Genomic DNA, 27,250 nt, shown 5'->3' with positions numbered 1-27,250 from the left:
AGCACAGGTAAGGGCAAAGACTTGCCCACCAAGTTCAGATACCACACTCCTACTGTGGTATCTAAGCTCTCAATTAGAAACTGAGCAATTAGACTTATGTAAACCCAAAACAATTATGTTCTACCAGACTCACTAAAGAACTTATTTGAAGAAAAAGGAATATTATTTCTAGAAATGCACAGGCAGAAGGAAAGGCTTATTTGATTCTTCTTTGGAAACACAGTCATAGTCTTTTTAAAAATTTATTTATTTTAAAAATAATAACACAGAAGTACCTGATGAAATAATTCCATGTCTATTTCAGCTTCTGCCTTCCAAGAATTCTCATCTAAACGAAAGTTAAAAAGCATAATTTATTGCACATCCATACAACGCAATTTATTTTAGCGCCTTTGACTTTGCTTCACGGTTTGCTCTCTACAACTAAACTTTATCAACCCAAACATGATGTCAACCCAAACATCATGCTCTCTTCAGCACTTCAAGCCATTATTGCTTTCACACTAACCAGAAACATTCTCTTGGAAAATCACTTTTGTTCCCTTTAGAAAGTTCTTGCCAATCAGAAAAACTTCTTCTTCGCCCTTCACTGAACAACTGTGCAGACTTTTCTTTAGGATCTCTGGAACTCCTGCAGGTTGAGCTGCAATTGAAAAAACACATAGTTTTAAATCAACAAAATATCAACATCCAAACCAAAAAGCTTTTACTTACAGGATTATAAAGGAAAGAACAAAATAACTCCTGAGCTTCTTCCTTTACTCTACCATTCATGACAAAACTTTTCACAAGAAAAGAATTTCTATTATTTCCTCACTAAATGTAATGACCTCATAAAAATCACACTTAGGTAAATGATCCACTAATAATCTTTCCTCTTTTCTCCCGCATTTATTAAATCTTCAAAATGAAACTTTCAGTGTTTGAGCTAAAGTGTTCAGGAGAGAAGAAAATCTGGTTCTATCTTTCTAGCATAGAGAGCGATGAACAAACGCATCACCCCTTTGAAGCACACCTTCAAATTTATCATTAAGCTCATAAAAACATTTTTAATGAAGCTTATTTTATTCTGCTATGCAAAAGTATTAATTCCCATATTACCTGATTTTTTTCAGATTTTTTTACATGACATAGTTTTCTGGCTGGTGCAAGAACTAACCCAGGGCTTTGAGCAACCTGACCTAGCAGAAGGTGTCCCTGCTCATGGACTAGATGATCTTTAATGTCCCTTCCAACCCAAACCATTCTGTGATTCTATGATTTTCCAGACCTATATACTTCAGCTAATACAAATCCTTCCAAGAGTCACATCTCTAGCTGGGGATTATAGCAATTTATATCTTATAAAGTAACAAAGAGACAGCAGCTTACAGGTACACAGCCCTAGAAACCTGTCTCTCAGCCAGTGATTCAGATCAGGATTTATATAACACATACCACAAACTGGCTTTGCTGCAAACTATTTCTGTGCCTCTTAAAGCTTAAATCAAGTAAGACCATGTGTGTTAAATGAAAATGAGCACCAAATAATTTAAATACAGACATACATTTTTAGAACTCATCTATTTTGAGTTTGTCACATTTAATATGTTACAAAATAATTCAGGTTTCTAATAAAGGTTTCTCAACCACCTTTTTCTATTTACCATAAAATCCTAGTGGCATAATCTTGTTCCTGTGCTTTGCACTTACATGGCCCACTTTTACTGCTTAATGACAGTATTCTCTGGGCTTACTACACAGAAGAACACACATACTGTAACACTCCACATTATTTAATGACCTTTCAGAAAGGATTTTTCTACAACTGTTGCAGCAGGTTCCTAGGCAACCATTACGCAACTACTAAATATGCTCAAGGCACATGAACTTCTGAAGGGAGTAAGTGTATTTAGGTTTGTTAGCAAGTTAACAGAGCCTATTTAAAAAGCAGACTTTAAACAAAGGGCCTGCATCTACTTAACGTCTTTCCTATGGTTTCAGGAATATTATTGCAACTTTGACAGCAGCATGAGTTATAAAACACAGGAGCAGGCTCTGATGAGTGAAAATGTAAACCTTGTTCTGAGAAGGTACAGCACACATCTGTAATATGATGCAGCAAAAAAAAATAAGATGTAATGTGCTCAACAAGTTGATTTATACAAACAAATAACTTCCTGCTCTCCCTGAGTCTTGCAAAGGGATTCCCTTCGAGAGCAGAATTCTGGAAGCAGAGTGTGGCTACACGGCACATCTGCCAAATCGCCCGCTGCCTGCAGCGCTGGAAGCACACGGTGGTATCTGATGTGGAAGTTTGCATGTTTTTAATTATCGCCTCTTCCAATCTGTTCTTTTGCTGGCAACAAAGCTGCTGTTTCTGACAAGCTGAATGGGAGCCCTGACACAATAGGTGTTTAGAAAAAAAGAAAAAAATTCAAACCCAAGAAGTTCTTTTTATTCAATGGCAAGAGCACAGCACAATTGCCCAGGAGCTCGCATCATCACACTATGGTACACACATGGAGAAAAAAACTTGCCTATCATCTTGTTCATCAGGAAGTATCAATAATCCCATCAACAGCTGTATTCAACAAATTTCCCTATCTCTTCTCTTTGACACATGAGTGGAACTCCCCATAACTGGAAGTCACTACAGACTGTACACACACAGGTAGCCCCTGATCCACTGCAGCTTCCTCTGAGTCCGTTTCCCCTGTTCAGTATAATCTATCCACTCCATGCAGCCATCTGTGCTCAGTGCTAAAGAGAGCATTTTAATAAACAGCTATAAAGTTTCATTCTTGCACTGAACCAGAACAGATTCAGCCACTGGCCTGAACAAACTACCGCAATTGTAAATAAAGAGTCACGCTTACTAACTCATTAGAAGTCCTTTCTATCACTGAAAGCTGACAGATGAACGTGACAATAGAGACTAAAATCTGTATCAAAAAAGTCATACAATAAAAGCAAAGCAATCATGACAAAAATTCTGACCTTTTAAAAGGCAAAAATTCATTTAATAAAAGTTGTAACTACTTCTAAACACTGCTCAGTCATCTAACTAACACCCCACCCCAAGTAAAAATCAATCCACGTGATCTTAGTCATAGCAATTCTGAAATAACCATGTATTAGCACTGGGTTTGGTTTGTTTGGGTTTTTTTTCCTAAAGTATTTTATGGCAATCACACTAAAATCCAGAGCCCTTTAATACCAACCTCTTATTTTGATACTTACTGCACAAAATTGGGGAAGAAGGTGTCTGAAGAGTCAAAGTCGAACCATCTTTGCGAGTGATGTTAACACGAAACACCAGCCTAGCACGTGTGCTTTTTTTCTTGGAGCCAGCAATCCCTATCCTAGCTTCAACATCAGCATTTCTCAGCTTCAGTATTCCCACGCAATCAACCCTAACAACACAAAACAGTTGAGAGTTTAATAGAGTTGAAGAAGATCAGCATCTTTAATAATCTTTTGACTCGTTTCACAAGTCACAGAGTCAAAACGCTTGAAGTAATTACTGAAATATTATTAGATTTTTTTTATTTACATGAAATCTATCACCTTTCTCATTATATAGCCCGGTTTTCAATTCATCCCTACATAATTTAGATGATGAATCATGGGAGGAAGGAATATGAAAGCAGTATGAATAAAACAGGAAACGCAATGTAACAAAGCAATTCTGGTAGGCATTCGATTTATAATCACTGATCTTCATTCTTCCACTCCTGGGGCTAGATCAGGGTTTGTAAGATTATTACTACTAAATATTCTGCATTCACTTAAAGCAGTAGTAGAAGAAAACTTACTGTAGGCATATTATTTTTTATGTTCAGTGGAACTTGGAAGTGATAGATACGTCATAACTGTGGTCCTACGGGAAATGTATACAGGGCCAGGGTGAGAGAGCGATGCAGTGCTCACTTTCAGAAAGACATGCTAGATGCAAAATTATTTCAAGCAAAAAAACCATAACAAACAAACAAAAACCAAACACTGATGTGTTAAGAAGAATATTGTAAATTTACCAGGATCTTAGGCCCTACATCCAAAAAGTACAGAGACCACCTGATCTCTAACTCGAGTAGAGCACATTTTTGTGCTGCATCAGGGCCAACAAGCAGCAGCTAGGGAGCAAAAAGGAGGGCAGCGTGACTCAGAAGGTGGCACTGGCATTGCCATCAGAGAGAGGTGCTACAGCATCACTGAAATACTAGCAAGGTTTCTTCTGAGACATCAATATATCTTTTGAGAAAACAGCCTAGGCAAAACCTGCCTTCCTAGATAATACCAAATTCACCTTTCTAGTATCTCTGCACTTAGATTGTTTTACAGTAACACTTGAGGACAATTATAAAATTACTCTCCAAGAGTGAGTTTCTAAACTTATCATGGGAATATATTTTGTATTAAAAAATCAAATGGACTGAGTCTATTAGCAAACTGTAATATCCTGCTTACAAAGTGGACACTGTAAATTGAAGAGACATTTCTTTTCCTGAAACAAGACAAGCTCCTCAGTAAAGAGTATCAGTTTTCAACCACACACCCACTAAAAGATGTTCTCCTGAAAAGAGTATTTTGAAAGCAGATCGCTCCCTTTCTATATATTAGGATCCATGTGAAAAGTTTATTAGGGAATTGCTTATATTTAAAGTTTCCTGGGAGATGTAAACCACAGAGGCAGGTGAGGCCACTTGCTCAAAAATCTACTGGAGTTAACTAGTGCCATCAGACAGAGCACACCTCTCCTCAGCCGCGCACTGCCTGTGTGCAGCTGTAAATGCTATCCAAGACATCACCTACCCTTGACCAGACAAGCTCTGTAAAGATGCAAAGCAGGAGGTTTCCATGATAAAGGACCATCTGGTGGAAATGACAGAAATGGAACAAGCAAAGCAAGAGAGAAGAAGAGGAAAAGCCAGAGCCTGGCCTCACTATCCACAGCTCCCAGCCTTTCGGGCCTAAAAGGATCTGAAGATGCCAATATTCTTCCCTCTTCTGATTAGCAACTCTGGACTTGTTAACAGACAAGACAACCAGCAGAACCAGCGACCAGTTTATAGTTCACATAATGCTTGAATACGCACATTGTTGTTGAAACAGAACATGAAATTAATGTGACAGTTAATTGATAAAGTTTTAGGAAAACCAGATTAAGCATAAAGCATAATAAATACAAACTGAGAATGCAATTTACAAGTGGCTTCACTAAATGCCTGGTGTGTGCCAAGATGTTCCAGACATTTCACTCCTAACCAATCCAACAAAAAAAGGAAAATCAGTTTGTGAAGACAAGCTAATAATTTTATTTTTTAAAAAAAAGCTACTCACGCAAGTGTCATATTGTTGCTCGGGTCCAGTCCAACCTCAATAACAGTAGTTCCCTCTATATCCACTTCTTTACAGGGAGTAGTGTTTCTCCCAGTAACTCTGCAGGCCTGGTAGAACCCGTGTGGCTTCACTCGACCAGAGTCGTTACCCACAAATACCTGCAGGACCACTGGCTCGTTGTGACCTTCCAGCTGAAACACAGCAATGCAAATTAAATATGTCAACAGACCAGCAATGCCACTTAACTAAAACAGGAAACATTTTATGCAGGTGAATTTAAAGTGAATCTGCTCCCAGTGTCACTGGAAACAATCCCAAGGGAAGAAGGGACAAAAATTTCCCATCTAGTTTATAAACACAATGCTAACATTTTTTGTCTTTTGTCATTTTTTCCCATTAAAAGACAAGTCAGTCATTTAATAAACAGGTTAAATGACTTTTTAAAAATTATTATTATTAAAGTTTTCTTTTTAAATGAGCTTGAATCTTAGCTATCTTCACACAGAATTACCCCAACGCCAACTTTCAGGTCTCTTATGACCCCTTACTCTCACCCCAACTGTGACTACTTCCCCATCTCTGACAACAAAGCAGCTGAATGCTTGCTGGAGAAACCAGCCATGCAGCCAGGCCCTGGATTCCTGACTGCATCTGCTCTATCCAGATCCTTCCCTTGACCAGAAGGATTGTGGACATCAGTCCTGTGTGCCCCTCATCCCTGCCTCACAGCAAGTGACCATCAACACCTAAAGACATCAAAGTCTATAGAGGAAACAGGCTGTATTTGTTCAGTGAGCATACAACTGATTCCTCTTTTCCTCCAGTTCTCCACTTCTAATTCACTACTAATTCACATGTGCTTCAGTACTGCTAACCACACTGAGCAGTACAGCCCATAAAGCACACCTCAGTTAGATCTTTGTGACTCTGCTTGAAGGACGGATACTGGATATGTGGACACAGATACTTCTTATTAAAAAAAAAAAAATATTAAAAAAACCTACTTCATTTTTTTCAAATGAAACAGTTTTTATGTCTTTACCAATAGGGCATAATGATGACCCACTGTCATCAGCAATCTGTTACAGCATTTCACTGTCCTAGTTTTGTATCTATTTACACAGTTTGTATAATTGTAGCCAAACAAGACGTGCATCAGAGATTATGTACTCCTGCCTTGACATAAAGCTTCCTTCCTCCTGTAACTCTGTAATGCAGATAGACTTCTTGTTACCTGCAAGAAGAGATACAGGACGGTCTCTACAGTAAAGAGACTGCAAAGTGTCCCCCCTTTCCTCTAAAAAGAGAGATTCTAGGCCTATCTGAACCGAACCAGCTCTCATTCTATAGAGCATCCCTTGGAAAGAAGTCCCCATATCACCTAGCACTCAAGAGCCTACCTTGACAGTTGGAAAGCCTTGCTGTGTCCGGTCCTTCACTGAGCCTCGGCTGCCCTCAGTCAGATAACGAGCCCTGTGCTGGGTTTCCGGCTGTACCACTATCTTCAGCTCCTTCCCCTCACTCTTAGTCGGATACTGACCACACAACATTGGGGTCTTCTTCCCTCCAGCTCCTTTCTGGTTCTCTGATGCTCTGGGAAGTCAAAGCAGACCATTAAAAAGATGTTATAAGCAGCTCTCAAGTAAAAATAAACTAAATCACAGAAAAGCTAAAAAGATAAAGAGTGTATATTAACGGGCAGAAGATTTCTAGTTGAGAGCAAACTTTGGAATTCTCTTTCCGAGAGAGAAGGAAACCTGCAGGATGAAGAGGAACGGTGCTTCCCTGCCTCCTCCATCCAGAGCAAATAGGAACTGCTTTTCAGAGAGCGAACATAAAGGAAGGGAAAAGCAATTAGCATTAAACTATGTTAACAAACAGAAGGCAGCTCATAACCTGCTTTTTCACAGTATACGATACAGCCTGATTATTATCTGAATAAGCTGTTTCGCTTCTGTAACAAATATACATATGTACACACACACACTGAATGGATTTAAGGTTAAATGACACTTCTTTAAATAGGAAAACAGCCTCATGCCTGTCTCCGCCTGAACTTGCATATCCATGCAAACTCAAATACTAATTTCTGTCAAAACAGATTGGTAAATTTATGTTAAAATCAAATTAGTTTTTGTAGAAAGCTCTGACATAATTGCACCAATTTTAAATGTGCAGTGTACACAAAAAGACTGCTTCTCTCCAGGTGCGCACCTCAAGACATACTGCATCTTGTGTTCAGTTCCATAATTAAAACCTGAATGAAGAAGCCCTCCAAAGTATAACATTATGTGATCAATTTTGTGTTCACTTGAAAGCACGATGGAAAATACCTCTTGATTACACAGAGCAGGTTTGTATAATGAACCTGAACTGAAGTCTAATAAACTCATTTAACACCAGCAAATGTAAACACACCATGGCAAACGGTACGGGCAGAAAAAGGGCTCAATTAATTTATGCAAGTATAATACTCTTTTCTACTACCAAAAAGTAGTTTCTAACAGCTAATGACTCTGAAGAAAGCAGATTTAAATAAGTGTGAATTGCCTAAAAAACAAATCCTGTTTCAATGTGCAACATACAGAAGTAATTTATCCAGGATTTCTTCTTAGGGATAATGGTGAAATAAATTCTTCAAAACCCTTTCCTGAGAGTCCATCGCTGACCTGAAGGCTGGGTAACCTGTAGTGCTCTCTTCCCAACTGCCAGATGATTTGTAGCAACAAATGTTATCAGCACCTCTCCTACAGCTCCCACAGTGCAGTGAACAGCACCTACCACGCAACACTCCCAAGTCACTCCCCAGCCCATGCTCTGCCTGGCCCAGCGCTTCTCCTCCAGAAGGACCTACCCCTGCCCCAGGGAAGGTCGGGCACGTTGCCCTGATTCCACCACATCTCATACCCCTCAAAGTCCTCTTTGTCATGCTCCTATTTCTACTAAGCCTTCCAAAACCTTTTAATATATCTAAAAAGGGGTTAAAACAGACACTGCTGAGCTGTTAGGAGCTCTGTGCTTTGTATGAATTTAATTCGTGGGTTATTTTGTGAAGGTTAACTGCTTCACCGGCAAATGCAACCACTTCAACGGCCCTGGTTGCCCTGCACACTCCTCTTCAAGCCAGTACCAGCAGAGGGGCAGGATCTAGAGAAAAAACTAGTATTTAAAAAGGAAAACCCTGCAAGAGTACCACCTTTATGCCAAGAGTCCTGATGACTCTGCCACAGTCCAGTCAAACTGAAAAAATAAAAGTGCTCTGTAAAACACGTCTTCTCTTAGGCAAATAGAAGGGACAAAATTCTTCTTCAACGTGGCATATAAAAAAACTTGTGATGAACTAAATGAATGGTAAGAAACACCACTAGCTCTTAGCTTCTGTGTAAGTTCAGAAGAAACACTATTCAAACTCAAGCTCGTTAAATAATCACTTTCTCTCTTCTTCCTGTCAGGACATTACTCCGATGGACCTGTAATTGAACATATTTATGAACTTTCAGTGAATATCTTCTCTTTTTCTCACTCAGAATTTTAAATCACACAGCTACAATCCCTTAGCCTCCCACAGGGAAGGCGAGAAGGAATGCTGAGCAACCTCAGCTACTGTGACCACCGCTGCATTATTGAGAACGCTGTGCCTGGCACTGCAGCCTCCCTGGAGAACGCTCCATGGAAAGACAGCACATGGGCTGCTTAGTCTGACCTTGGAAGTTCCAGCTCCATAAATTAATACAGGAGACTGAGATATTTTTGAATGTTGAAGCAAAGTGTTAAAGAGAGGCAGCCACTTTGGCCACTCCAACACAACTCTGTTTTCCTGACACTACTTTACTCCTAAAACCCAAGTTACCTTAATTGCCAACATCCTAGTATTTTATACATTGTCATATTTATGCAAAAAGAAAAACTGCCTAACAGTTATTTTGAAAGTCTTCCCCCTAGAAACCTGAAGTAATCATTACTTTCAATCAGATTAGCTGAACTTGAAAGCAATTGTAAAGCCTTCAGCAGAGCTTCTCAGTGGTCTTTCTTCTCAAATTACAAGGATATATCATTTACCCATCCTTTTAACTTAGTTTATTTATAATGCCAATATTCATGCACACACAAAATATTTCACACACAGACATTTATTTATCAGCTTAACAATACCCCTCAAAGCTAGCCCTTCTCTTCAAATGTAAGTGGCAAACCCCCTGGTTCTATTAAAACAGATTTCCTGAGGGAAACTGTCTGGTCCTGCCCTGGCATCAGGGCTATTCCCAGTGGAGACCTGAACATGAAAGTGAGACCAACCATGTCAGAACTCTGAGACTCTTTGCCCTAAATCACCATCAATTCACCCATTTCTAAAAGGCTTTCACAAATTCTAACAGTTTCCACAGGAATAGATTATTTTCCTTCCTAACTCTTAAAGACAACTGACTAGAAGTCTCTTTTGTGACAAATGCTATTTCCACTCCACAAATTAGTAAGGGTGTTTTCCTGGCTCTTTTCTTAAAGCCAAAAGTAAATTAACTCCCTTAGCTGAACTCCAAAAGGCTGGAAAGTTAAAAAAAAAAAAAAGTCACTACTGTGACCTAGATTTGGAACGCTAAATCTCCATATTCCAATGGCAAAATTAATTTTTCTACTATCTTGGCCATTTCTTATCCCAGAGCTTTTATTTCAAAGGACAATTCTGTTACAGAAGAGTTTTGCTGCAGTTCAAAAATCATGCTGTCCACCCCTGCGTTGAGGCAGCATTGCTGACAGCACCACTGAACGCTCACTGCTCAGCCTCTAGTACTGGAGGGAATGTCACAGTCTTGCCATGTTTTAGATTGAGATCATGCAGATTGTTCCAGAGTTTACTAAATCTCTGCTGTTTGTCCAGAGATCACGTTTACAGTCACACAGTTCTTGCCTTTCGATACAGCTTCTTCCCTTTGTAGGGGACAGCCTGACCTCCTTTGAGCCCGTTTCCTAGCTCCAAGCAGCTGCTTTACATATGCTAATTTGCTTCTTTGGGTCTACCACATACTAATATTTTACTTTATTATCGATTTCAGCTGGTGACATCAAGAACTGCTGGAGAAGGGCAGTCAGCCTAGAGTGGCCGTGTAAGGAGAGAACAGAAGACCCGGAGGTCTGAGGAGACGGGAGCAGTAGCCAGCGCTGCCAGTACCAGCCAGTTCGGCTTGTCCCAGTGTGGTACCCAGCCCAGCACACTCTGGAGAGTTTCTCAGAATCACTTTCTCACAGTGAAATTTTAAGTATGGAACTGCAATGACCCTGGGAATACAGACTCCAGGCTCTTTCCCTTTTTTGGAATATGAGAAGTTCATAATCTTTCCCATCAGTTAAATTTTAATATTCACCAGTACTGTGATGAACATTAGAATGTACTGCAAGCACATACAGAAAAGTAAAAACAAATAAAACACACCCCCCATCCCTCCCAAAAAAGGCCAAATCTACCCACCTGACCATCTTAAAAGTACTAAAGAAGCCACAAGTCAAAAAATAAAATGTAAAAAAAAAAATGTATCAACACACTACTGTAAACTGATGGACTTTTTCCTCTTTAAGCAACTACTGAAATGCATTTAGTGAACAGTGTGAAGTGGGAGAGATGAGAGACCACTACCCAGGCGTGCCCACGTACAGACACACGCATGCACACAACCCAGAAGCACAGAGAGAAACAGGATTAGAGATTTATTTCTGAAAAAATCAAATACAGAGGTGAATTCACAAGGAAAAACAAAATCTGGTTCACCATATCATCTTAACATTTGATAAAAAAGTAAAGCATGTGTTAATGTAAATCATGAGAAACCCTGACAGACCATTAACTTCCACTCCCATCACTCTCTCTATTTGATAAATAGAGAAAGAGACAAGCAGAAGCAGGCAAAGTGCACAGACTGGAATCCTCACATAAAATCCTGCAAAAGACATTAAGATTTAGGGTGCGTCTAGTCCACTTCTGCCTTTCTTTTTAAATACAATAACGTTTTCATTGCCATTTTGTAAATGGAATTGTGCAATCTTTTAGGAATTTCACTGAAACAAGAATACAGATGAGCTCATCAGGGCTGCGTCCAATTGTTGCAGGGAAGTTTAGCTTTATCTTCTAAATAGAGGTTAACAAGCCTAATGAGAACTTATCACGGGCTAGGACACAAAAGGGAACAGCAGAGAAGGGAAGGGATTTATGTGAGAACCTGAGCAGAACACTTGACAGGGGCTGGGGGAAGTTTTATTAATTTGGTTTTACATATGGTGATAGAACTTTAAAAAAAAAAAAAAAAAAAAAAAAGCAGATACCAACCCATTTCCTGCTTTTGAGTTGCCTTTGCTGTCCGTGCTGAGCTGAGAAAGGACATAGTGAGGCGCTTTGGCACTGTCGGCATCAAATATATCCATGTTGGACTCTTCACAATCTCGACGTTTGATCCCTGGCCTCTGCTTTGGATTTCGTTTGCGTGATTTACGTGGCACCTCAGTGTTATCATTGTAGGAACTGGTACTCATGTTACTGAAGTTGGAGGGTGAATCCTCCATCCATATACTGCAGCTCTGTTCTGACTCCAATCCACAGCCCTCATCCTGGCAGGACATCCGACTGTTGTCCAGCAAGTCCTCAGGTGGTGGCGAGATGTACAGGACTGTGTGTCTCTTCGGCGTTGACTGCTGCTGCTGGACTGTGTTACTGGTTAACTGCTTTTCACTTACCCCTCGGGTACTTACCCCCACGGCTGAGGAGCAGCTCTCCACTTGCATAGCCTTGCTGTCGGTGACTGAGGTAGAGTAAATGGTAGGACTGGAAGAGGTGGTAAAGGAGCTGCAAGCACCGCCCATGGAGGAAGAGGAAGGAGCTGAAGAAGCATCTGCGGTGTATAATTCAGAAGTAAATACGAGATACACTGTTCTGTGTGTGCTGGCTATAGCAGTCCCATTGCAATAAAGTGATTTATGAACCGATTTCTTTCCCCCAATGAATAGTTGGAATTTGGTAAGTTTTAGAATGTAAATGCGTAAAGCAATACAGCCTGGCCAGAACAGTACTTTGGAAATGTCCAAATGAGACTTAATATCATCCACTGTCATCGACTTTTTTTAAAACTTAATGTTAATTCGTAAAAATGGCTGCAAGTAAACAGAGCTTTCATTGCCTCAGCTGGACTAGTTATTTGTGTAGAAGCCATTTCATCTAAAATAATGGAAGCCCCAATGCAAAATGCTTATAATCCACATTCAATGCCAATTAAACCATTTATTGTTGGAAATTTTTATTTTTGAAAAAGACGGGACTGTGCTTAGCCACAAAATATTAAAATAAGTTTCTAACCTATGAAGCAGAGAACTACAGGTCATTTTTAATGCAGACACTCCCTGCTTCAGAGGCAAATCCTGGAATAAAAATATGAGAAAATAAATGAGAAAAAGAGCTGCTGATTATTCCATCATAAATGAGAAATAAAATATAAAATCAACTGAGTTGGTAGGTAAAATGGAACTGGTATCAGTCACTATGACATAGCTGCTTATTTTGAAGGTTCAAAACAGGGATGCAATACCTGTATTGGTGACATGCTGATACGAGACAACATGACATTTCTATAATTTGACTCTTTCAGTCACCAAGACCGATTTCTCTCAGACTTTATTAGCTGAGCATGCACACAGAGACAGCTTGGGACAGACCTCTGAAAAACTCACATTAAGGAGGTATTTTAGACAACGTGATTGTGATTTCTCTGGAGGTCACACAGATCAATCTGTTTCAGAAACACGAAAGGACAGCTACATGATTATAACAAAACCCTGAAGATTTCTGGAGAACAACAGAATCATTTCCACAGAAGAATTTTAATGGACAAATCAGCTGAAAACGTAGGCTAAAACATTTGAGAGGAAGCAGTACGGACAAACACAGGCCGTTATTTATTTATCTAAATCAGCAGTAGCTCACTGAGGAGTAACGAGCTGAATCTTATATTCAGATTTAAACTTCCTAGGGGAAAATGCTATTTTCTGTATTTCTGCACTGCTGACCACTCCTTACACAATACACCAGAACCACACAAACAACCTCCTTTTGGAAACAAATTGTACATACCATACATACGTAATTATACATTATGTTTGTTCAGCTAGTTACTGGTGTCATAGAAGTAACACCTATCACTAAGAGGAACATGATGTTTTCCTTTTTATTGTTTGGAATTTTTTTAAAAAATCCAAAATATTATATTAACCTCAAGTCTAAAAGGTTTAGAGATAGTCAAACTGTTTTATCCAGTTTAAGCTACTTAATAGTAAAGAATAAAGCATGATCAGCCATGATAGATATTTAACGAACAACACAACAAACTTTCCCATAAATCAGCCTACTTCTGAGGACCAGAGGGCATCAGGGACTGACAATAAAAAATTATTAAACTGTTACCGTTTCTTACAGCTTTTCTGTGCTAAATTAATTTAAAAGTAAACCTACACTACTTCAGATTGCAAATTTAATGGCCATTATAGTTTATCAATAAACTATTCTGCTTGTATCTTCACAGGAAGTCTCTTCCCCAAACCTCCCAGTGAACCAGGAGCAGATGAATGATACCAGTTCCATTTTCCAGTTTGTTCTTTGGCAAATACAGTGGCTGAAATTGGAGAATTCAGTCACTTTGAATTGCATTCCAATTTAAAGGCAAATTTATCCTTTCTATATCATGCATTAATGCAATGCTTTTCTCAAAAACATTTATAGGATTGGCAAGAACTATTAAATCTAGATATTCATTTCAGTGACAATATTTAGGAGCTGATTTGCAGCCACTTTGAGTTGAGAAAGATCGTTGCTATTTGGGATGTTTACTTTGTTTTGTTAAAACAGAATTAGTTCCCATTCATCATTTACACACAGAAACAGAAATCTGCAGCACGCACACAGCACACGTGTGCGCACAAGGGTTTGCACATGGAACACGTGGAGCACGCAGCGGGAACGCTGCAGAACTGGGTGACTGAACAGCAATGTTGCCCCCACTGAAAATCAATTCTTCTTTTAACGGATGAAACTGAGCACCATGCACAGCACGAGGCAGCGGATGCACGTCTCCTGTTTGCCTGGGCGTGACAAAGACTTCGACAAATAAATCATCGTGTACGCTGAACCAGGCAGCAGGGCTCTAGGACTGGAAGACTTTTCCTCCAATAGATTAATGTCCAAGATTTATCTTTTTGCACCATATACTGGGAATGCTTTAGAAGGGTCTTTTAAAAGACCTAAAAAGATATTTAAAAACTTAAAGTGACAATTCATACCCAGGTCTGCACTGGAACAGGTCTGCCAAGCAGTGATCAGACCCCGCTTATCGAATGGCTCGATGCGTATCCTGTCAAGAAGTGCAACAACTGTACTTTTCCCTAGCTTTCCTAGGGTGAAACAAAAAAATCACTAAAAAAATACTTTTCCATATAAAGCTAAAAGAGCTTTAAGCTTTAAAAGGTAATAGTATCATTATTTTAGGGTGCAGCATTTTGCAATGTTTAAGTTGCTATCATTGTTGCTATCGAAAACAATTTCTCCCCCAGGTTTTTTTTTCTAGACGTTAAAAAGCATGTATGTGTGTGAATACGTGTATCTGGTTTTCCTTTATACATTTAAAAAGGAAAGCAATACTGTCCCTTATAAATTGGTTATACTCTCATTCATTTATCAGAGACACCCCCATGTAACAATAAGATCAGACTATCGAAACAATATCAAACTAAACAGTAATGGCAAGAAAACCTCTCTCTTCAGCCTTATGTATTCTCAAATTAATGCCATTACCATCCATAAACATGCAAGTGTTTTAAAGCATGTATAGGCTTCTCTATTATAATAACTAAAAATATGAAAGTTTGACAAGTATTACAGCCAGTGAAATAAACTGGCTATATCAGAACAATCAAATACACAAATTTGAAATCTATTTTGGGGGTTAATCAGTAACTGCATTAGTGACATTTTAAATTATGCAAATACTAAGAAACACAGTAAAATTTATGTTTTCTCACAGAGTCTGCAGGCCTTTAGTCAACTCATATTCCTTTGAGCTAATAAATAAATAAATGAGGTCAACCAAATCAGAATTCACAAAGTTACTATAAGGAATAAACAGCTATACGTTTTACATGGCTCCCATTTTGTTTCATCAGTTTATTCTAAAGCCAGTGACAACACACACATATCAGACACCCAAAGGAGATCTCTTGGTTGAACATGCTGCATTTTGGAGGAAAAAAAAAAAGTTCATTCTAAAGTTTTCAGTAACTCAAACCTGACTGGTATGGCTTTAAGAAGTGAGAGCATTTTGCATTTCCTGGTTCTGAGGAATGAAGTTTTCCCCAACATGCAGATAAGAAATGAAATATAACCCATGGAGATTGGGTGTGAGGGGGGTACCTGGTCACTGGTCTGTCCAGTTAGATTTCCTTTATTTGAGGTGACTTTCTTTAGACACTTATTAAAGGGAGTTGTTACAGGTGGCTCGCTCATTTGCAATTTAACAGTGCTTGCAATGACAAATATATAGTTTAAATGAGTATGCACATTTTGAAACACGGGACTGAATATAATTTAACACAGCCTCAAAATAAAAATTGCCTTCAGAGCAACAACTCTGAATAGAAGCCGAGTGCACGTTATGGCAAGTGTGCAGCCACAGTATTCTAAATTAAAAATGCACCAGCATCACAGGGTGGGGTGGTTTTTTTTTTTTCCTTTTTCTTAATTAAAAAAAAATGAGAGCAAAAAGAAAACTACTTCCACATTAGAGCAAGATCTTTGATCACTGTTGAAACTAAACCTCCTGAATCTATTCATTGCCACCATTGTAACATGTAAGGTAGTTGAAATAAGTAATTCAGAATTTGTTGCCTGTTCTCCAAGCTTTTCTCCTCTAAGATAGTCAGAATGATAGCAAATGGTTCAGCATAAGGAAGCCCTGGTTCCCTTTTGGACATTGTAATTTACACATCAATAACAAGCAATTCTGCAATGTGTAAATGAAGACAGAAAACAACGAAGAACTAAGAAACTAAGTGGTTAGTGCTGGAGTTCAGAATGCAAATAAAGATAAGCAATTACTCCGCACTACTCCTAGGAAGACTAAATTTCAAAGAAACTCCAGTTGTTCGGGATACCAGTCACTTGTGTATTTACTGCCCAGAAAGTCTAAAGCAATGCCTATGCCTCCCAAACACCCACCTCCCTTTCAGGCAGTGAACAGAACCACATTCACAACCAAGAGACTGAATAATTCAGGTTGAATTGACTTGGTCACTCTTGCCAAAGAGATCCTCAAATACAACAAGGATTACCAAGTCCTCAAAAAGAAACAAATGGCAACCTGATGACTTTTCTTTTTTATTGCATCTGGAGTGCAAAGCAAGTCCTTTCCCAGACTGGAAAGCTTAAGATTGCAAACACAAATAAACTGGAGATATTTTGGGGTTTATAAGTTTTTCAGCCACCTGTGCATGAACAGCCAGGATTAACAAAAAGCCATTAAAGAACTCGCCCTTGTCTCAGAACCTGGCCTGCATCCCATGAGATCCCCTTCAGAGTCAATGAATTAAACAATTAAGTGTCAAAAATGAAAACTCACCACACAGGGTGAGGTTTAGGTGGTGTATAAACTTAATCTATATGAAGTATACTCATTATTAAATTTGTTAATTTAGCTAACACGTCACATTCTTGATAAGATTTTTGTATGTTAATTGGTTTATTTGAACTACTGGACACAGAAGAACAATTTCAGAACAAAACCAGAAGGATCCTATGTGCAAAATTTCCAGCATCAACCCTTGTGTTGCCAAAGGTTTTAAAGGTAAAACCCAGAACTTACAAAGTGGCTGCAAACCTGCTTTCAACACCTCACATGCCAAACTTGGGTTTCTACTTTTCTTCTTCTTGTATTACTGATGTAATGTCAAAAACTTTTCCAAAAAGTTTAGTTTCAAATCAGTATCAATCCACTATTTAGAAATAAAACAAAACAAAAAAAAAGAAAGAAAGAAAAGAGACTTATGAAGAAGTCTGAAAACAAGACCGACCTATACCCTGGGTGAGATTGGATGGGTTAAGTGTCTCTGGCACTATTTGTCTTCACTATTGACAGACACTGTCACACAACCCACCACTCGATGCCTGTCTCTGAATGGCGAAGCTAGAATGCAAGTTAAGTGTATTAATAGAGAAAAAAACTAGCATCCCAGCAAATATAATAAAGCAATCCAATTCACCAGTTATTAAAAACACTTAGATTCAAGATAGGTAGGTTAATTTAATTTACATTCAGCCCAACAGTGTAAATTCCCCTTACATTCACATGCTGAACCAAGCAGTGTATTATACGTTGGGTAAATACATCAATCAATCTGTTTTTGTTATAAATGACATCTGTTATTAAATTAACACTCAGGTTTAGGTATCTGAGTCGAATTTTTGTTAGTGGCTCACACAAACCAATTCCATGTATCTTAGATCCTCCCCACCAGCTGTGTACAAGCAAGTCAGAACTCCAGGACCCTCAGCTGCTCTCTTCATGCTCTACCTGCCATCTCCTCAGCTCCCTCCACAGCCCACTGCCCTGAACGAGTGACTGTACGATGATCTGACAAAGAACACTTCAAATTAAGAAACAGACTCTTCTGTTGTTTAAATATAACTTGGAGGTTTTTTTCCTAAGAAATTAAGAACTCCTCTTGGCCTTAATGAAGTCTTCGATGCTGCTACTGCAAGGAGGCGCCCAAACAACAGGACAGTAAGATTGCATTTTTTTGCACTTCACTGGCTTTATTTTTCATTATTGATTAAGGAAGAGGGAATTCTCTTGTCACAAAGTGATTCTCGAGCCTTTCTGATGTAAGAAAGGAGGCACTTAACGCGAGAATTTGCCATAAAAAATATCTCAGAATGATAAACCAGCTTGTGTTTGATTGAGCAGTTCTCAATCTGGGTTTACTGACTATGAGGGATTCAGGAAGACTGAAAATAAACCTGATATAGAAAAAAAGAGATGATGTAGAGTACATCGATATTATCCTTTACAGGTAAGGATGAGGGAGCTCTGCTCCATGCAGTGAAGCAGGTATGTGCTCCACACACAGCTACGATGTTCGAACTTGCAGAGAACACGTTGTCTATAAAGTTTCCATAAAACGGAAACAGTAAGAGAAGTCTTTGTCTTTTGCATTTCCCAGCAATGATTTCTCACAGCACACAGCTCAGATTGACGAAGGAAGCTCTCCACTGCTGCTGAGCTGTACCTAATCACGCCCGGCCTCTCTCCCAGATGAATGCCACCAGCTCCACCGTAGCCCTTCCAGGCACAAGCTATCGCCAGCAGTAACACTGCAACTTGTTCACAGGGAACAAGCATCAGGACAAGAGGAAATGGCCTCAAGTTGCACCAAGGGCAGTTGAGATGGGATGTGAGGAAGAATTTCTTTGCTGAAAGGGTTCTGAGGCATTGGAAGGGGTTGCCCAGGACAGTAGTGGAGTCCCCATCCCTGGAGGGATTGAAGAGTCGTGTAGACACAGTGCTGAGGGACATGGGTTAGTCATAGGGGACTTGTCAGTGTTGGGTTCATGGTTGGACTCCATGAGCTTAAAGGGCTTTTCCAACCAAAACAATGCTGTGACATAGGTTAATGCCAACAAGCCAGCGTGGCGAGGACACTACTAATCTACAGACCAGGAAGATGCATTTTTAAAGAGCATTAGGATCTGCTTTAAATCCATTCTGTAAGAAAGAAGTATTTGACACACGACTGAAGCAAGCACAGTGTAGACAGAAATCCCTGGAAGACATCCTCCTAGGAAATTACAGGAAGGCATTTCCAACTGGGAGGGCAGTGGGAAGGGGAAGGGAAAAGCCTACAAAGAAATGGAAGTTTTTACAGGCATTGGAGACCAACTACAAAGAAGAATCTTTTTTTCTGATAATTTGTTTACAACATGTAATTATAAGCCAGGGATAATAGAATTAGTAGCAGCACTGATATCCCCTTTGAAATCTCTGTTAATTATTTCTGTATCAACAGGAAAAACTGACTAAGGACACCAGGAAGAATGATACATTGACAAAATATTTTCATTAAAAATAAAAATTAAGAAGCTTGACTCTGGCTACTCAAAAAAAATCCCAAAACAATAACAAAAAATCCCCACATCTCCATTTTGGGGCATTATTAGAATCTTTAGCATCAGAATGATGAAAAATCCTTATCTTAGCAGTGGAAAAAATGACCCATACTGCTTAACACCCAGTCTCTACCCCACAGATGATGAAAGTATTTTTATCCATTTCTCTACAGTAGCAATTGAGAAGCAAAGCCTTATTTTCATAATTAAAATGACCGAAAATGCTTATGGCAAGTATTTTAATAACAACTCTGATCAAAAAAGCCATCAGGCTTGTTTGTGCCTTTAATTAAAAAGGAGTACAAAACTGACGTGACCACAAAAAGGTAAAGCTTCATCGTTTACCAAGTATTTTCCCAGGATACAATCACAGATGTTTGGGAGCCAGAAAAATTCAATACATCACAGATTAATTGTATCCAAATATAAAGAATGCAAAAAGAGCACGGTACATTCCAGTGGCATAAAACCTGTTTCCCTTTTGTTACAGCAAGAACACTGCTCTTTTTGTGGAGAATTCAATTTGAGATAAGAACTGGAAACTGTTAAAATGGAAACGATGCAGGAATTACTATCCTGGGGAGCAATACAGAAAATATGGAAAGATATCTATTCGCCTGTGTGGAAAATGGAGAGCAGCTTAAGAGATCATCAACAAGCTGAAGAAACTCATTCCAAGATCTGCTACAGGAAGAATGAACAGATGATAAGCAGAGAAGCAAGGTTCTGTAACAGTTTTCTCCACTGGGGTTCAGAAGGTTTGAGCATTCCTGTTACCGCAGATAAAAGATGAAAATTAAAGTACATGGTTGAAAATACTCCTGAATCATCCTCAAAAGACAAGAACAAGCTGTCAGCCTACCAACTAGAAAGACACTCTTGAGAAAGGACCTAAATTAGCAGGGTGAATTTTAAGCATTTGAAGCACTTGCTCAATGTGTCTTGATCAACAAGGAAAATTTCTTCAACCTTTAAGAAGCAGCTGAAAAGAATCAAGCATCCCTCCTTTCAACTGGAGCTTAAAAATATTGTGTAGAAAGCATTATTAAAGCTTCAGGCACATTTATTTCATACAAGAAATCTCCAGGCACAGCTTACAATGACATTTCTCAGCATGACACCCTCATGCATTTCAGGAGCCTGGAAGATGATTCACATTCAATGTGTTTATGGTACTGCACCAGGCAAAATCCTCCTTTTCCTGTCCCCCGAACAAAGACACTTGTAATTCAAACAGCAAGCAGAGAGAACAGTTTCTAGCAGAAAAACCAGATTCTCTTCCTCCCTTCTGTTTTCCAGAACAAAACCAGAATTCAAAGCTTGAGATAGCAGCTTAGGTTATGAACATCGCAGCTCAGAATCCCAGAGTTCTATTAAATGATACTTGCCTGTTTGATATTCAAGAGAGTGGGTAATACCTCTTTTGTCTGGATTAATGAGATACACATTTATTAACAAATTAATGAAAATCCAATCAGCAACATTCCATTTTAATACTCTTAAAACTGTTCTGTAAATCACAAAACAAATTTCCAAAGGGAAGAACTAGAAGTCTGCCCCTGCAAGGTCATCACTGCTAAAACCAGCCCATCCTGCTCCTCCAAAAAACCAGAGAAGTTAACTGCAGCAGTGTTATTTCTCATATATAATGTGATTTATATGGAACAAAACCCCACAGCAAAGTGACTGACAGAAGAGCCTCAAGTTGAATTTCAGCCAGATACTACCTTACTCTGTGTGTTGGGAAGCAGAGAACAAACTGTGTCAACTATTCCAGGAGCAGTAAAAAGCTCTCTCCACTTCGGATCATTCCCTCTAAGAAAATCCTCTCATTATCTAGAGTAATCATCTCTGAATTGACTTCTCCATACATGGTGCTAGCAGCATTTCAAATTAGCCCTTCCTTTTAAAAACAAGAGTAAATGACATTACCTACAAATGGAGACTGAACTAACCTTTCCCTATCATTTCCCAAAAAAGTGAGGTTTTACAGCAAGTAAGAGCTGACAATTTTTTTTTTTAAAAAAGGAGAGAGACTTACACAAAACAAAGGAAAGATTTCAGATACAGGAACATTAGGTTTCCAAGTCATCTTTCCTCCTCACCCTACCATCTGTACAGTGTCAGCTCCTTGAAAATGTGCCTATAATCTGTTATTAAGGACTTGATATATGCAAATGAATAATGTTCTTTTAAAATATAAATGTACAATGTGTATCTGTGTTTTCCTGTACAAGCAAATAGACATGCACCAAGCCCCGGCTGATCTTCCTCTTGTTTTCCTGGTAAGAAACCAGAGACCAGCCAGACTTCTCATTACTACACAAAGCTGCGTGATAGGGCTTGACAATGTAGCAGCAACTTTCCAAAGACATTACAACACAGCACAATTCATGTTCAATTGTCCTGGCCACCACAATTACGTGTTTATAAAAGACCAAGATTCAATTGTTCTTGCCCTCACTGTAGTGGAAAGTGACATAAGCAATGAAAACAAAACTAGTCCTTGCTCTGTTTGGGGGTTTTTGGGGGTTTTTTTGGTTGGTTAGGTTTTTTTTAAACACAATTTTTAACAACCTGGAGAACTGTAGTTGCTTCTGCTTAACACTTCTGATCCTGATTTAACAGCACCCAGAAACTTAACCGTCTCATCACAACACTGATGGAAAGTCTCCAAAGCCACAGTTTAGTAAACAATTTAAACCAGCACAAACTGCCAGCCAGTGAGATAAGCTGGTTCCACCTTTTCTGACGGCTCCCTCCTCCCCGCGTTCCTGCTTTCCATTTGTGCAGACCCAGAGTGAAGCCACCCAGGACAGCCCTAACCTGGAGCAGGTCCTCGATCCGATGCACTCTGCAGCACACACTCTTCTTGTCGCAGCAGTATCAGCTTAAAGTCTTTGTGAAACGACACTATCTCTGACACTCAAAAGGGTTCTGACCTGAACGAGCAGGCCTCCTCTCAGCACTAACAAAAAAAACCCTCAATGCTCTTTTTTTGGATTTTTTTATTCAAGAAGATTGTGCTGCAGTTTAACAATAACATTCTTAGTTTCTTTAAAAGGAACTGGACTGGCTGTCAGCAGACACTAAATACCTGGAGGTAACAGACATTTAGTTCCATTCAAGTTTTTAAGTCTTTTCTGTTAGATACAGAATTAATTAGCAGTTCATGTCTATCTGTGGATTTAGAGTGTAACAGGGTTTGTGGGATTTTGTTTTGTTCGTTTTGCTTGTTTTTAGGATACATGTTTCTGCAGGATTTGGTTGCTGCTATGACTTTGAACCAAACCAGCCATTAAGTATCTTGATTAGAAATATATGTCCAAATTATTTTTTGAATGAGTGATATAAAAATATCAAATCCTTTCAATATAATAAATAAAAACATCAAATTCTTTCAACAGCCAAAGTTCCACTGTGCACAGTTAAATCCACAGGTTCTATCAGAAGAGGTCTGGCAAAACATGAATGGTGAGCAGTGCTGTAAAGTTTCTCTGACAAGTCTACAATCACTTCAGTTTCTGATCAGGATTCCTGTACCATGCAAATCTGGGAAACATTCTGACACAAACATTTAATGCATATGAACTCAGAGAGAAAAAAAGAATAATGCAGCTATCTGAACTCGGACATTAGATATATACATTTTTCTCAAGCAAGAATTTAAGGCCAATTAGGAAAGTGGAACATGACCTTGTAAGAAATATGGGGATCAGATTATGCAAAAAAACCTTATCCAATGAAAAAAAGATGCAAAGAGGCATCGATCATGAGCATGATCATTCTCCCTTTTTTCCTCATTGCACAGATGTTTGCTAATATCTAGAAGTTACTGACAAGAATTCCAGATGCAAGCCAGCACTAAGGCTAACCTCACAAATCAGAACTTTGCCCTTCAATCCTCACTTTTTTATGTTTGATGAAGATCAATGACAGAGTCTTTAGACTAAACTCTAAAACACGACTGGGAGAAAGACAAAGATGAAGATAAAAAGGTCATGCCTCATTTTTATATGCTGTCAATTAGAAAAATAACTAATTTGAATTTATCAGTTTATAAAAGTGCCATCCTGACATCTATTTTATTCTCATGTATCTGAGAATTTTGTAACACATGACAATAAAGAACTATGTGTGAATGCAGTTTACATACTAAGCTTTCTCAGGCCTCTTAAAGGAAAACAGGACCTTTCCCCTTCCTTACAGTCTGGTAAAAGCTTGATGTAATCTCCCATTCCCTTTTTTGCCCTAGCTAGAATTCGCTGTTTTGCAGTCGGTCAGCATTCTGCCTCAGTTCCAAATTGCTATTTCTGACCTCTGAAGGCAGAGTGCATTCTAGGAGTCAACAGACCTCTGCTGCTTACCAGCAGAACACCAGAACAGGTAACTTGTGAAGACAGGTATATGAAATACAGCAATCATTAACACAGCAACCCTGCTCATTTAGATCACCCGGGTTAACTTGTATTACCTAAATTCTCCTAGAATGAACTCTGTTACTTCTCCACAAGCTCTTTTTTACCATCAGAACTTTGCCAGCACTGTTCATGTTGGCCAGAACGTTAGAAACCTTAACAAAGCAACAGGAGAAATGAGAATGCTTACCAGCAGCAACTACAGCTGGAGGCGGCGAACCTGCCTCGCCACCGCTTGTTTGGCTCATGGATGCTACAGATGTTTCTCTGGAAGGTGGTAACTGCAGCTCCTTTGGGAGAAGGTCATAGACAGATTCTGTTGAACAGAGGGAAGACAAAAAGGATTTAATCAAAAATTTATTCATGTTCTGTAAAAGAAAAGAAATAGTGTTGTTGCCTAAAAGATAGGAATGATAATCCAACCTCTTCAGAACCCTTTGAAAAGGTTACATTAACAGTTCTTAACACCATGGAATAAAGTTACTTCAGAAAACAAACAAACCACAAAAACATTAAGATACACGTTCTGGACACCGAAACAAAAGGACACAAATTTGTTCAAAGAAATAATTGATGACATTCCACAGGAACTGCAGTCATTCAGAATGAAGGGGTAGAATCATGTGAGAATTAAAGACAAACCTGTTTTCAGGATTCAAACTGTGTAACTGACTCTCAAAGAGGCTAATTTAGCACCGCCATCCGCGGAAGAGTCTATCAAGTCTTCTCCAAAGTGTCAATTCCTATGATGTAAGATCCTTCACTTCCATTTATCTGCCCTTTTTTTTTTTCTCCCCCCTCAAACTCTTCTGTAAACTCACACAGACGCTCCAAAGAAAGCAGTCTCCACTAACAAACTGCGAGTGCCAGTCCATTTTACACAGAAAGCCCTTTCGCAGGACTGTGGCAGATCTGTGTGGCAGTACCACCTCTAAGAAATGGTGTGGCTACTGTCAAACAGCGATGGCCACCACACCGCTCACCTGACAGAGCTTCAGCAGCCAAGACACGAGAAGCAAAGTCAACAGCCTCACGTTCAACTTGCTGATGGTTCAAAGCAAAACACTGCCCACGGTCAGATGGTTCCATCAGCAGGAGCTGCCACTGCGCCCAACGCCCCAGAACAGATCACCAAGTTCTTGTGCCATAACAACCACCGCGCTCAGACGTGACCCGCAGCTGTAACGCGCCTCTTCCAGGGGACACCAAAGAGGCATCACTCCAAACACCCCATCTGGAGATGTCAATAACCTGGATGAACAGCTACAAGCTGAATCAACAATTCTACACCACAAAACCTGATGAAATTCCTTTACATGTATTATTTCAGTGCCTGGACAGATATGGAAAATTCAGTCTGCATTTTTATGGTTCTTTCTTCCCCTATGAAGCAACAATTATACTCAACTGATCCTAAAGTAAAATATATTTGTGCAAATATATCCTGCAAAGATTAGAAAACCCCCAGAGTCGTTAACTAAAAAGAAGTTAACTAAAAAGAAGTTAACTACAAATGCAGAGCTATACACACTCCCAGCAGCATGTAACTGTATTAAAAATATAACACATAGCAAATGCTGGTTAAGCCACAAACCAGAAGAGTTACGGTGCTGGGTGAGAGTGCAAATCCTCTCACCACAAAATGGCATTAAAAGAGCTCAAGAAAACTTTTAACGCCGTTTACAGGATTCTACTTGTCTGTTATGAACAAAATCACAAGCAACTACCAACAGCAGCTGGGAGGTGGTGGTGAGGTGTACCTGAAGTCAGCTCCACAGCCCATCAAACTTCTGCCCATCTGCTGCAAGATTTAATTTTTTTAAATTATTTTTTTTTAGTTACACACACTTTTTTGAGAAATAAGCTTCTCAGTAACATGACAAATAGATTTTTTTTTAATTTAAACTGATAATCCATTGACTAAACAATCAAAAAGAAATTTACTGATATTTGAATGAGAATGTCTGAAGAAGGTAAAGGAAGTAGAGATTTATTATTATCGTATCGAATACACTTCTGACAGTGAACCACCAGTGCTACATTCATGGGAAAGAGATGCAACAGGTATTGCCCCTTAGAACAGCAGGAACAAACAGGGCACTAAAAGATCAACTGCCACCTACTCTGTCCTGGGTAAAAGAATAAGAATTAAAAATCTACCAGTGAAGTTCTGGCTGTACCATGACTGAAGGGGATCAGAGCAGAGGTGCGTCACCCGGCTCGTGAAAAGGAGCACACTTGCTCTGACAGCATTTAAGGCTCTACACACTTGTGTTCACAGCTCTAACAACAGGGAGGATGGTATAAAATCCAGGAGTGGGAAGTCAAGAAGCCTGGCTGCTACTTCCCACACTCCCTGTCAGGCAGCTCCTGCCCTGGCACTCTGAGGACAACACAACGTCTCGGCGGGTGTCATCGCAAATTCCAGTCTGGTTTAAGACACGGCAGCATCAGAGCCAGGACCCTGTTAACGAACTTACGCTGCTGCCACTGGGGATTTGCAGTCTCGGTTCTCCTCTTCCTCTCACAAGCGGTGAAGTCAGCCCTCAGGTAGAAAGCCCAGGGAAGTTATGTGAAGGAACAAAACGTGTTTGCACGTTTCTAAACCCAAGCCAGCCCAACTCACACTCCCCAGCCACCTCACTCTCTGCAAGCGCGGAAAAGCAGCCAGCGCTGCATATTCTGCAGACGTTTGTTATTTGTCACGCTGCATTCTGAGAAAGCTCCTGTGAACCACAAAATCCCAAGCAGTTTTCAGAGAAAATGTTTATTTATTTCCATGTTGAATGGCTCCTCTAAGCTTGGCGGCTGGCATAGCTATCAATACGCCAGAAAATCCTCCAAATAAAATCTGGAAACCACAAGATGTGTGTGGGTCTATTTTCTGCTGAACTACAAGATTTTTTTCCAAGATGAGTATCTTAATTCAAGAGACTGAAGAATGAAAGGTTCAGATTTTGTTCTAACAATGAAAAGCACAAATATCAGACAAAGAAAAATAGAATTATCATATCAGGGGGCACTTCCCTACTTGACAGCCTTGTGCCTCTAGGTATTATTGCCCCTGGAACCAGCGGTTGGCAGAGCAGCTCCAGCCAGCAATCCCCTGTGAATGAGCACCAGTCACTGTTCTGGTTGGCACTGGTACCACTGCCTCCGGGAGGTTAGTAAAATCCAAACTCCCTTCTGTCTAAAAGCCAGCTGTGAGCAGATGTGGAGTGCTGGAGCAGCTGCTGCACTGGAACTACCACCCCAGGCACAACCTCTCATATGGAAAGTTATGCCCATTCAGCTTTGTTGACAAGAAGTGATTTTGTCTCAAAGCACA

General features: G+C 39.5%; 1 protein-coding gene across 1 annotated transcript in view; it reads right to left on the bottom strand.

Annotated features, from left to right (window-relative positions):
• NFAT5 (nuclear factor of activated T cells 5) overlaps window positions 1-24,233 on the bottom strand; it is a 34,461-nt gene extending 10,228 nt beyond the window's left edge. The window contains exons 1-7 of the mRNA XM_010173377.2: window positions 24,113-24,233; window positions 11,639-12,197; window positions 6,723-6,915; window positions 5,323-5,513; window positions 3,223-3,395; window positions 509-643; window positions 276-328 (exon numbers count right to left, since the gene is read on the bottom strand). Of these exons, the coding sequence (XP_010171679.1) occupies window positions 276-328; window positions 509-643; window positions 3,223-3,395; window positions 5,323-5,513; window positions 6,723-6,915; window positions 11,639-12,197; window positions 24,113-24,170 (1,362 nt within the window). The 5' untranslated portion in view covers window positions 24,171-24,233. The remainder of the gene's footprint in view (window positions 1-275; window positions 329-508; window positions 644-3,222; window positions 3,396-5,322; window positions 5,514-6,722; window positions 6,916-11,638; window positions 12,198-24,112) is intronic.
• Window positions 24,234-27,250: the final 3,017 nt, after the last annotated feature.

The sequence above is a fragment of the Antrostomus carolinensis genome, unplaced genomic scaffold (genome assembly GCF_000700745.2).
Source record: "Antrostomus carolinensis isolate BGI_N321 unplaced genomic scaffold, ASM70074v2 scaffold5278, whole genome shotgun sequence".
Lineage (NCBI taxonomy): Eukaryota > Metazoa > Chordata > Aves > Caprimulgiformes > Caprimulgidae > Antrostomus > Antrostomus carolinensis.
The sequence above is the reverse complement of the archived record's forward strand: the minus strand, read 5'-3'. Positions and strand labels throughout refer to the sequence as shown.